The sequence below is a fragment of the Cornus florida genome, unplaced genomic scaffold (assembly GCF_030987335.1).
Source record: "Cornus florida cultivar Cherokee Brave unplaced genomic scaffold, ASM3098733v1 CherokeeBrave_3.0.0_Hap2_Chr02, whole genome shotgun sequence".
NCBI classification, from domain to species: domain Eukaryota; kingdom Viridiplantae; phylum Streptophyta; class Magnoliopsida; order Cornales; family Cornaceae; genus Cornus; species Cornus florida.
This window is the reverse complement of record NW_026775572.1, coordinates 23,079,487-23,091,942: the sequence shown is the minus strand read 5'-3', so window position 1 is coordinate 23,091,942 and position 12,456 is coordinate 23,079,487. Positions and strand designations below refer to the sequence as shown.

Genomic DNA, 12,456 nt, shown 5'->3' with positions numbered 1-12,456 from the left:
ACCACCAGAATAGCCGCCACCTCTTTCCACCACCACCACCGCCACCTTCTTCCGCCACCCTCATTGTTTTCCACCACCTTCCGCCACCACCTTTCACCACCACCACCTCCACCACCGTCTTCCACCACCTCTACCGCCACTGCCTTCCACCACTGCCGCCAGCTTTCACCATCGCTACCGCCACCATCTTCCACCACCTCCGCCACCATCGCCTTCCACCACTGCCACCATCTTTCACCACCACCACCGCCTTTCACTACCACCACCAGCTTCCGCCATCGCCACCGCCACCACCCTACACCACCACCACCACCGCCGTCTTCCACCACCACTACCACCACCACCACCACCTTTCACCACCACAATCGCCGCCACCGTCTTCCACCACCACCGCCGCCACCTCGTTCCACCACCGCCATCGCCTTCCCCCACCACCACCACCACCATCGACACTGCCACCACCGCCAGCGCCACCGCCTTCCACCACCACCATCGTCACCACCTTCCACCACCACCACCGCCACCGCCACCACTACTGCTTTCCATCACCACCATAGTCACACCACTATCTCCTTCCACCACAACTACCATACTACTGCCACCACATTCACCAACACCACTGCCACCTTCCACCACCACCGCCGCCTTCTAACACCACCATCTACACCACTATCACTTTCCACCATCCACCACTACCTCCATTTATTTTTTTAAAAATTATTAGAGAATGTCATTTTGTTAATTTAATTTATTTGTTGCTATGAGCGATATTTTGGAAAATTCAATTAAAAATTTATTCCATTCTAAATTTTAAATTGGTCCAACCAAATACTAGAATGATTATTATCATTCCATTCTTACACATTTTATATTTATAACCGAACAATAGAATGAGAATGGTCATTCCATTCCATTCTCATTCTCATTACATTTCCACTTGCATTGCATTCCATTCAATCAAGAAAATGTTATTATCTTAATCGTTTTCCTTACCGAGGTTCCATAAGCCAATGCTTGTTTGCAACCATTGATCAAAATCTAGCTGGCTTGTCTTGTGTTTGAGCCTAATCTCCCTGTAATATGAGTTAAAGTTACGGTGCTATTAATTACCATAAGATCATCAACTAACTGCTATACTTATCTAAAAATAGCTCATAATTTAATTTATTTTTTGTTAGGTAAATACTCTCACATCTACAAATGCACAGTATGGGACTCAACCCCTCACTTTCTCAAAAGAAAGGAGTGTCATACCGGATTATCGGTAAATACTCACACGTCGAAATTTTAAAAAATTTTTTATAAATATTTACTATAAATTTTTTTCCTACCATGACATCTCATTAGCCGAATATAAATTTGTGTGTATTCATCTTTTTATGTGTTCGACTAATATGTCAGCCGAATATTCATCTTTTTATGTCAGCCAAATATAATTTTGTGTGTATTCATCTTTTTATGTGTGGGTCTAAAACTATAAATTTGTATCCTATATGTCAGCCGAATATAAATTTTTTATAATAAATATTTTACGACAATCAAACATCAAAAAATTAAAAACTATTTTTCAAAAAATATTTTACATCCAAACATAAAGCATGTCGCTAATATTATAATATCATACAGTGTGCAAAGTGTTACTTTCACACAAGGGTGGAGCCAATTAAGGCCCGGGGGGCACGTGCCCCCCCTCACTTTGCTCTAACCTACTATACATAGGTACATATTTTTGGTATATACATATAATTTTATGGTAATTTTAAATAGCGCCCCCCTTCAAAATTTCAAATTCTTCTAATTTCCTTTTGAAAGAAATTTTTTTTATATATATATATCCCTTCTTCAAGTATACAATATATTTTTCCTTTTCTAATTTTTGTTTCCTTTTTCAAAAAAATTCTTTTTTTACTTGTGTATAATTATGTATTTTTCTATTTTTTTTAACTTATTTCTTTTTATCGATGACATTTGTGATTGTATTTAATTAAAATATTATTAATTAATATTTTGATTCTTATATTTGTAACTATATTTTTTTTACAATATTTATTTAGCATATTATTTTAAAACTATTTTTTTTTTATTTGCCTTTTTGATTTAAAAAAATTATACTCCCTATTTGTCAAATTTATTAATTTTTTTTTTCCCAACAAGTGCATTGTGCCTCATCTGAACTAAAATCCTGGCTCCGCCTCTGCTTTCACATGAGAATTTCTTTTCTTTTTTTTTCCCCTGATTTGAACTTGTGACATTGGGATCACAATAAAGCAATTCATATATATATACCAGCCAAGGCATCAAGAAGTGTTGATTTGCCACATCCGGAAGGACCCTTTATAGCCAAGACCTCCCCGGGGCGAGCGTAGCCAGTGAGACCTTGAAGGATCGATCTGTTGCCATTTTTAACGTCGGCAACCATAACCCACAGGTCCTCCCATGTCAAGAAAACCCCGTTATCCTCCATATTGGTTTCAAAACTAGGGTTTTGCACTAAAACAGTACTACTACTTTCTACCTCTAGTGGGTTCCTCCTAATTTCTAAGCTAGTTTTCATAGATCTTGAGCTTATGCACTGCAGTTTACAGTTGCTAACATATTTTGGTCATGCATTGCATTTGCATGTCAAGATTGGCAAGGTTAGAGCATCTCCAATGGTAAAATGCTAAATTGAATGCCAAATCTATATTTTGACAGTGCTACAATGTCAAAATGCTACATTTTAGCAATTCTGCTCCAATGGTGCATTTCCTGCAAAATGCTATTTTTTGACACAACCACTATTCTTTTTCAACTACCATTCCCACCATTCATATTTACATCAATAATATTAATATTAGTCGCATTTCAAGTCAAGTTGTAGACATTAGAAAGAAATTAAAATTAAATCTAATTAAAAAGAAGTACAAATCTAAAATATCTGGTCAAAAAAGGAACCTAATTAATTTTTTTATAAATTTTTTTTTTTCTTTTTTGGAAATTTATAGATATATATATGTATATTATATATATTTGATTATATAATTATTAAAAATATGTATATTTTTAGGGCAAATCATTTCAGCCTCCCCAATTGCCTCCATCTCGTTCTAAAAAATTTTACTAGTTTACTCTCTTTCTCTCTCATCTTCAATTCTCATTCGCCGGCGTCAATTAAAGAAAGCTCTCATACGACTCACATCAATTTTTCGATACTATTCTCAATTTCGCAACTTCAAATGGAAACCCCATCATCAACCACAAGGGTCACAAGATCACAAGCCTTGGCTTCTGCAAACAGTAACAACAACATACCCATGTCGAGTAAGTGGTTCTCAATACTCTTTTTCTTTCAAAGATCAATAATAATCTTTACACACACAAACACATTACTTTGGATTGAAATTTTGAAGGGAAAATTGTAGAATATGAAAGGGTGTTTCAAAATCTCTCTCTCTCTCTCTCTCTCACACACACACACACACACAAATGAACTTTTGTATTGATTGAAAACTTTGGGTTGAAATTTTGAAGGGAAAATTGAAGAATCTAGGGTGTTTCAATATCATTCTCTCTCTTTCACACACACATATGAACTTCTTGTATTGATTGAAAACTTTGGGTTGAAATTTTGTAGGGAAAATCGAAGAATCTGAAAAGGGTGTTTCAAAATCAAGACAGAGAAGTTTGTAACAACCTGCTTTGATTGATATAACAAATGATTCGTCCATTGTTGGGCTTGCAATGGGAAGAAAAGCCCAGAAATTGCAAATATAGAAAGAGAGAGGGAGAGCAGAGGACGTCAGTACAGCTGTAAGAGAGCTACCAAAAAAATTTGGCAGCTGTTACATTTAAGAGGAAAATTGAGAATGTCAAAATTTGAGGGTTCAAATGAGAGTCCATTGGAGAGTTTTTTTTTTTTTACCCCCTCTCATATTTTAAGTTTAACAGCCCAATATAAAAGATCATTGGAGTTGCTCTTATATATATACTTTTTAAGTGCAAATGAAAATATATGAAGTTCATGTGAATGAAGGTGAGGCAAGAGAAAAGTGTGTCTGACGCCTGACAAGTAATTAAAGTGATGTGGATAAGACACTAATTATGTGAGAAATTGTACTGGTGTCAGATGATTGGTCTCCATCACTAAGGCCATCCAGTGAAGGCATCAAATTTGCCATCTCGTGTCATGGTCATGGTCTTGGAGCCTTGTTGCTGTTATGTGTGGGTCCCACTTCAGTTTTCTCTCTTCCCCTCTCTTTTATCGCGGGTCCTATACATTCTTTTTTGACTAACGGAGAATTAGGTGAATTCCAAAATCATGCAAGCCAGAAAGGAGAATCAAGCAACATGTGAACAATTGAAAAAAAAAAAAAAAAAAAAAAAAAAAAGTCATGAATATGAAGCATTCAATTCATTTCACATCAATAACTAAGAAAATTAACATGGTTCAGACACAAACATATATAAATAATTATTATTGCATTTTTACAATATTTCGAGTATACATGCATGCGAGTATCACAACATGCGTGATATATTATAGTTGATTCAGTTTAATGTACTACGACACTTTTTCTAAAATTATTGAAGCACAATACAAATTGTTAGGGCACAATTAAGAAAGTTTGTTTGAGTCGGGCTAGAAATGACACTTGTATTTAAGGTTAATGGAAAGAACCTTTGATTCAAACTCAAATTGGCAATTAAACTTGAATTGAAATTCATACTTAATTGACGAATAATAATAATCGTGTCAAGTTTAAATTTGATGAATGATAATTGTGTCGAGTTTAAATAGTCTTATCTTGACTTGAATGGAGTTCAATTTCAGGTGAATTGATTAGTTTAACTAATTTCAAGACCAACCTTGAAGGCTTTAACACATTTTTTTAGTTTAGATCAAGATTAATAAAGTGAAATAGTAATTATATATAAATCCAAACATTTTTAATATATATAAAAGAGTCAAGGTCACAAGTCAAGTCAATGGTTGTTGGAGCTCAACTTGTATACTAAACAAGCTTAAGAAACAAATTAATCATTTGTATAATTGTATTACTAGTATATTTTTCACTTTATGAATTAATTTTTTTATTAATTTGAATAAATATCGCATCAATTTGTAATCAAGTACTTCAATATCGACTACAAAATAGAGAGTAATCAAAAACGGAAACCCTCAATATCGACTATAAAATTGTATCACTACTAGATATTGAGGTTGGTAATCAAAGAATTTTGTAGTCGATATTGAGGTTGGTAAGCTAATGTCTGAAATTTGTGAGATAAGGTCGGAAATTGGTGTACTAAGGTCTGAGATTGGTGAGACAATGTGTGAAATTTGTGAGATAAGGTCTCAATTTGCAATGTTTGAAAAACCCCTTGGATTCATGAAGCTGCTTATCAATGCAAGTTTGTTTCTTGCATTTTTCTCAGTTGTATTCATTTTTTTGTCAGTTGTATATTGAAGGTGGTATGCCTTCAGTAATTATGTTTTGTAATGAATGATGTTCAGTTCTTAATGGAGTTATTAATGAATGATGGAGTTCTTTTGTAATGAATGAAGCTGCTATATGTTTTGCATTGACAAACTCTGCATTGACAAACTGCATTGACAAAAAATTCAGACCTATATGACAAACAACCCATAAATATGAACAATTTATACAAACAACCAATTGTCCACAAAACATACCTTATAAACAACCGAGTTACCCATACACATACCATATCATTTACCAATAAAATTCAGAGTTGTCCAAAAGTTATACCAAAAGTCAGTTGTCCAAAAGATATACCAAAAGCTATACCATATATCTGTCTATTCTTTTTGCACAACTGAGTTACCCACAAAGTAGTTAAACAACAAAAGTTTCATAAATTGTCCACAAAAAAAATATAGTTAACTGTATTATGGCTGTATCTTCAACTGCCTTCTTCTCCATCTTCAAGTGTCCCTTCCAGATTGGCTACTTCTTCCAGTACCTCTTCGAACTGCAAATTTGACTGCATTGGGTCTTCTTGGTTGATTTGATGTTACAGAGCCTTGTCTAGGTTGGTTGGTGCTTGCAATGCCTTTTCCTGCTTGATTTGACCTTGAGCTTGCATACCCTCTTCCAGCTTGGTTGGTGCTTTTTGATTGATTTGAGGTTGCACACTCTCTTCCAACTTGGTTGGTACTTGCAGTGGCTTTTCTACCTATATTCCTCATTGAGCTTTGACACCCAAATTGAGTAGCTGATGTAGGCCTCATCATCTGTGATTACAATTAAAATAAACTTAGTCTATTTAAGAAAAATAGAAATAAAGTTAAACCTCTTTTTTTAAAAAAAAAGTTATACCCCTCTGTTAAACTGGTAAAACTTGAACTTCCACTTCCAACTTGATTGCTTCTTGGTGTACTTGTATGTCCCTGCAAGTTCTTATATAGTGTCAAATAATGTCACAAGTTAAAGGGCATTAACTCTTCAGTTAATATTAAAAAAATTATAAGTGATTTACCTAGTTGGGTTGACCTACTTTGCATGTTCTCTTGTTGTGCCCAAATTCTTCACAGTGTGAGCATTGTAGGGATTTGCTCTTTCTAGCATCACTAGTTGTAGCTGCAGGCTCATCTGCATCTCTAGTCCTGGCTTTTTTTGGTCTGCCAGGCTTTTTCCTTGGAACTAGAGGTTCCACAGGGTTACAATGCACAGGAGTCCACATTCTCTGATCAGGTATTGGGTGAATCATACTAGAATGAGTTCTCATGTATGTTTCATTATAGAAATATGGATCACAGTACTGTTCAATATATGTTCTTTTGTGTGTTATGGCTACAGTTGCATGTTTGCATGGGAGGCCAGAAATCTGCCATCCTCTACAATCACATGACCTTGATCTAAGCTTCACTATATGTTTTCCTTCCTCATTTATGACTTCATACTCATCTTGCCCTGCTGGGGTAACATTACATGATCTAGACTCATCAATCAACTTATTAAATTTTTCCCTAATGTTTAGGGTCACCAATCCTACCCAAGTACTGGCCTTTTCAGCCCCCATTAGGAGTCTGCTCATCAATTTGCTCCTACTACCATCAAGCAGCACTAAAATATGTTTATACCTAAGCTTCCCAACCCAATTGTTGAATGACTCACTAAAATTATTAGTGACATGGTTACTCTTCACCTGGTCAGAAAATGCATGCCTTGACCACTTGTACACATCTATTCTTAAGACCCAATTATAAGCCTCTCTTGACACCTCCCTCATTTGCCTCATTGCCTCATTAAATGTGTAATCATTATAGGCTCTAGCTGCCTTCCAGAAAAAAGACTGCAAAAGCAATCATGGATACTTCTTTTTGAAGTTGTTATATAGATGTCTGCAACATAGCCTATGGGTTGCATATGGGAAAACAATCCTCATTGCTTGTTCAAGACCCTAAGCACAAGTAAAGCATAAATTAGATATATAAATTTCATGTAATTTATTAGATATAGAAATTACATGTAATAAATGAAGTTTTTATCTTTTGCTGATCTGACATGAAGCAGATATGTCTATCTTGACCAAGTTCAACAAATGTTTGCAACTCTTGAAGGAAGGATTTCCAATTTTCTTTCCCTTCATTCTCCACCACAGCCATAGCCAGTGGAAAATGGCCATTATTCCCATCAAGGGCTATAGCAAACAAGAGCACACCACCATAAAGGGTCTTTAGGTGACAACCATCCAATCCAATGAACCCCCTGCAACCATTCTTGAATCCATATTGCATAGCTTCTAAAGACATAAAAATTCTTTTAAATGTCATACTAGGCAAGTCCCTCTCAAGCTTCATGATACTACCAGGATTAGATTTGAAAATTTCATTAGCATACTTAGGAAGCAAAATGTATGCTTCTCCATGGTTTCCCTCTAACTCATCCATAACTTTCCTTTTAGCTCTGTATAGTTGCATGGGTCTTGCATCAACTTTGAATTGGCTCATCACTGTTGCATATAATGCATCAAGTGGAACCCCTGGATTGTCTTTTATACTCTACCCAAGCTTTTTACCAATCCATGTGGATGTTGCATCCCTCACAGTGCCACTCCTCACACAATTGTGTGGACCTCTAATTGTCTTGACTTGATAAGTTACTCTATCTACCAGACGGGAAGCATGTACCCTCCATAGACACCCCTCAACTGCACATCTTACAGTGACTTTTTGCTTCTCATTATTTACTCTTTTTATGTTACATCCCTCTTGGATACAAAAATTAACCAAAGTATCCCTAAAATGGTTCACATTAACAAATAGATGACCTTCTTCTAACTTAATCTTTCCATCCACACCTCTCTTAAATAGAATTCCCTTTAAACAGCTTGCATAGCACCTACCCCTTGTTGTTTCAGTTTTCTGTTGTTCAACATTTATCTCACACTCTTCTTCTTCCACATACATGTCATTATCAGATTCAGTACCAGGTTTATCTCCTGATTCATAGTCTGACATACCATCCTCACTGTGGTTCTTTTCTTCCTCCACATTCTTATTCACATCATCATTGTGAACTGGATTCTTACCCTTCCCACTATTTTCCCATTCCTCATCTTCAGAACTAAACCCAAATACATCACTATCATCTTCCAAATCATACTCATCCTCAGGCTGTCCTCCATTGTTCTCATTTACATTGGTCTCATTGTCTCTGACATTAGTGTCATTATTGTCATTAACATTACTGTCATCATTGTCATTCACATTACTGTCATCAAATGTCCTATCATCAAACTCCCTATCATCAAACTCCATGCTCTCAATTGAGGCAAATTCAGGACTTACAACAGTTACAGCCTTATCAATATACAAGTCTATCAATCTCTTACCAGCATTTACTTTAAACATCTCTAGCACATCTTTATCACTATCCACATTCATTCTAGCAGAAGACCTAGGAACAGCACAAGACAAAAACAGAGACAAAGGGACAGTAGTTGGAATATGAGATAAAGCTACTGCTGTTATATCTTTAACAAGATCAATAATGCTATAAAAATCCGGATCCACACCAGTTATAAAAGTTAAGTTCCACTTGTAGTGAACAGTAATATCATGAATTGATTCCATCGCTGTAACAATTAAAATTATAACAAAAATATAAATTATAAACACAAATTAACTAAATTTAACACAATCAATACAATGGAACAACTACTCCCAAATTACACATAATTTCAATTATAAAAGCCCTATTTACCTATATAGAGTTAACAATAAATAGAAAACAAAACCCTAAACAAATATATATAGAGTAATCAAAAACATATACTCTAAACTAAATACAGAATTATTCAAAAATACACACCCAAAAAACAGAGTATAAATTTTAACATAACCTAAACTAAATAGAGAGTAATCAAAAACAGAAACCCTCAATATCGACTACAAAATTCTTTTTACATACCTCAGACCACTTCAGATTCACATATGCGCAAACCCTAACTCGTTCTTTGCAAATACGAACTTGGATTTGTTGCCAAATATGGAAAGCGAACTCCTATGTTGATGCGATCTTTGGTTAATCCTTCACATGCAACAACCCTTACCCTTTGTTTTTTCGTTCTCTCTCTCTATCTCTCTCAGAGTGTTCACAATACACGGCACCACTTTGGTAAGGCAGATGAAAAGACCTGCGTTGGGAAACAGGCACAATTAATGCAAGTTTTCCCTCCAAATGAATCAATAGTCGTGTAACTGAGAAGCTGATGTCATGGGAGGGTAGTTTCGTCATTTCAGATGGCAAGGAGAGGGTATTTCAGTAATTTCGACAGCTCTGTTAGTCGATTTAACGGTCCGTCACAGATAAGGGAGGTCCGTGTAGGATATTTTAAAAAGTAGGGGAGGTCCGAGTAATTTCTGGAACAGGAAGGGTGCCGCCTGTAATTGTGGCAAACCATAGGGGAGGTCTGTGTAGGATATTTTAAATGCACCATTTCGACTACATCTACATGCCCACTTCTCCCACCAAAAAATAAAAAATAATAATGTCCGTGTTTGAGTTCTCTTTCTTTAATTTGTTCGGAAAAAATTAACCTACTTGATCAAGCAAATTAGAGTGAAAAAAAATTCAAATACAGACACATTTATTAAGAGAGCTGAACCCTCTAGTAAGTAGCCATTACCATACTGAAATTGTGGCATATAAGAATTTGGGACCTACTGGCACAAGATTCATGGGACATGACTGTAATACTAGAAGAACAAAATATAGATTAAACTTAGCCAATCTTCAAAGGATTGTGGCCCCTACTGAATGTGGACTAAGTACCTTTTTTTGTACATACATGATTTTCTATTTTTTAAATTAAAGTATCTTGGCTGCTAGACGGATCCAGAAAATAAGGTAAGGGGGCAATAATGAATTTTTTTAGTAACTTCAGGGGGCTAATAGTAATATTTTAAGGGTATATAGCTGAAAAAGAGTAAATTAGTAGGGTATATTAGTAATAAAAAAAAAAATCAGGGGTGGCAATTGATGTAGGTCCGTCCCTAGCTGCTACTACGTATGAATAATTTTTTCTTCTTTTTTTTTTTTTTTTTTTTTTTTTAAACACTTAATTGACACATTTTGAACATTCAACTAATATTTTTAGGATATTTGCTCAACACATTCTGCACATTTTACATAAAGATGGCAACAGAGTAGTTTGGAGTGGAGAATGCCATCTCCATGCCATCCCTTTTTAAAATAACTATTTTCATCCCAGTTCAAAACCAATTTGTTAAACTTGACGGAGGTAGGGCATAAAATATTTTCGTAATTGTATTATAAATCTAACGAAAGTAAATAATGAAAATAAAATTTTAAAACCAACTTCTGCGGAATGCACGATGACAATAGGAGCAAGTTTACACAATTGCGGAATGCATGCATTAGTTGGTGGAAATTAAGAATACATGAGTTTCTTGTTTTAAATTTAAGAAAAATGTTTTCAAAACATGACTAATGATGCAACATTTTAAAAAAAGAGATGTATCTGGTCAACATTGAATGTATACAATGAATAAATTTTTCTATATTATTTTTCAAAATTAAAAAAGATTTGCATATTCAATTATTAATTTGTCATTGGTGGCAAATATCACTTGTTGTCCTTGTCGAGTGATTAGTTATTACCAGCATGACTGTACATAATAACTGCAATCGTACTTAACTGTACACATGAGTCTAAGTTTCCAACTCTAGACTTTACTTGGTATTTGTGATGTGTCCGCCTCCCCGTCCTCCAGATTAATATCCTTGAGTTGCAGGTATGCAACTCGTTTCACCTGTTTCACCGGAAATTGTGATATGATAGCTTCCAGTATCGGTTTCCTTGCCGTTATTTCTGCTGTCTAAGAAGTTTGCTGAATTCTTTGGGCTGGGTTTGCCCTATTTGGGCTTGTATCCCCGTTTGGGTCGATTTTTGGCCAAAGAATTGGTTGTAATATCCTCTTATATATATATATATATATATATATATATATATATATATATATATATTCAATTGCTTTATTTTCCACACAAAAAAAAAAAAAAAAAAAAAAAAAACCACCTTATGGGGCTAAGCTTAAAAGCCTTAATTGCACCATTTTCACTTCATCAACGTGCCCACCTCTGATCAAAAAAAAAAATTTGTGTTCAAGTTCTCTTCCTTTAATTTGTTAGAACATACAAATTAAAGAGAAAAAGATTTAAATGTAGACACATTTATTATGAGCTCAACGCTCGACTTTTTAACAAAAAAAAAAAAAAAAAAAACTCAACGCTTGTAGGTGCAAAATTTCGCTCAACCAATAATGATTGAGAAAAATAAAACAACTCACTCAAAAACAACAGAAATAAATAAGAATAATGTATAGAGAAGTGTGGAATTGCTTGATCCTTTATTGGAGGTCTTAGCCTCTATTTATATACAAAAGATTGCAAAATTATGGTAGGACCCGCGTTGCTTGCCCTCCAATTCTTTCTATATAGCCATTCTTTTCTAATAGAGTTCTTTCCATTGTCGAATCTTCCATACATAGAAATTGCCTTGTACAGAACTTCCTATCCGAATTTTCCTTCTACAGTAAATCCTTCAAATGGTAGGATTTGTGCATTCTTGGGCTGAATATATTTTTGTCCGGCTGGGCTTGAATAACAGGCCGGATGGTAAATACTCATAAGCTGGGCTGATACTTCTTCTTGATTCGGCCTTGACGGAAGTTGGAGGACAAATTATAATGGTCTTGGGCTGTAAGTATGCTCAAATTGGGCTTGAACATGTTGGGCCTTAAATGGCCTTGGAATGTAGACATGTGTGGTGGTGATGTGTGCATTTTTTATTGGAGGGAGTTTTTTTCTCTCCACAACGCTCGACTAATTATGTTACCGAATAATTACTATTAAAAAAATGTGACATATAAGAATTTGGGACCTACATGCACAATTCATGGGACATGACCATAACACAAGAAGTTTA

At 35.2% G+C, this 12,456-nt stretch overlaps 1 protein-coding gene across 1 annotated transcript; it reads right to left on the bottom strand.

Moving 5' to 3' along the window:
* Positions 1–5,926: 5,926 nt before the first annotated feature.
* Positions 5,927–7,954, bottom strand: LOC132295849 (uncharacterized). The gene is made up of 3 exons (XM_059794121.1): positions 7,471–7,954; positions 6,499–7,277; positions 5,927–6,235 (listed from the first exon to the last, which is right to left on the bottom strand). The coding sequence occupies exons 1-3, from the start codon at positions 7,952–7,954 to the stop codon at positions 5,927–5,929; spliced, it is 1,572 nt and encodes a 523-aa protein (XP_059650104.1).
* Between the last annotated feature and the right edge of the window lie 4,502 nt (positions 7,955–12,456).

What these genes read in the sequence shown, in the direction of transcription:
- LOC132295849 (XM_059794121.1), bottom strand. Translation starts at nt 7,954, where the DNA reads ATGAGCCAATTCAAAGTTGATGCAAGACCCATGCAACTATACAGAGCT. An exon ending in AAAAACTTCATTTATTACAT is followed by an intron (nt 7,278 to 7,470) that starts GTAATTTCTATA and finishes TCTGGAAGGCAG; the next exon opens with CTAGAGCCTATAATGATTAC. An exon ending in ACAACAAGAGAACATGCAAA is followed by an intron (nt 6,236 to 6,498) that starts GTAGGTCAACCC and finishes TTGTAATCACAG; the next exon opens with ATGATGAGGCCTACATCAGC.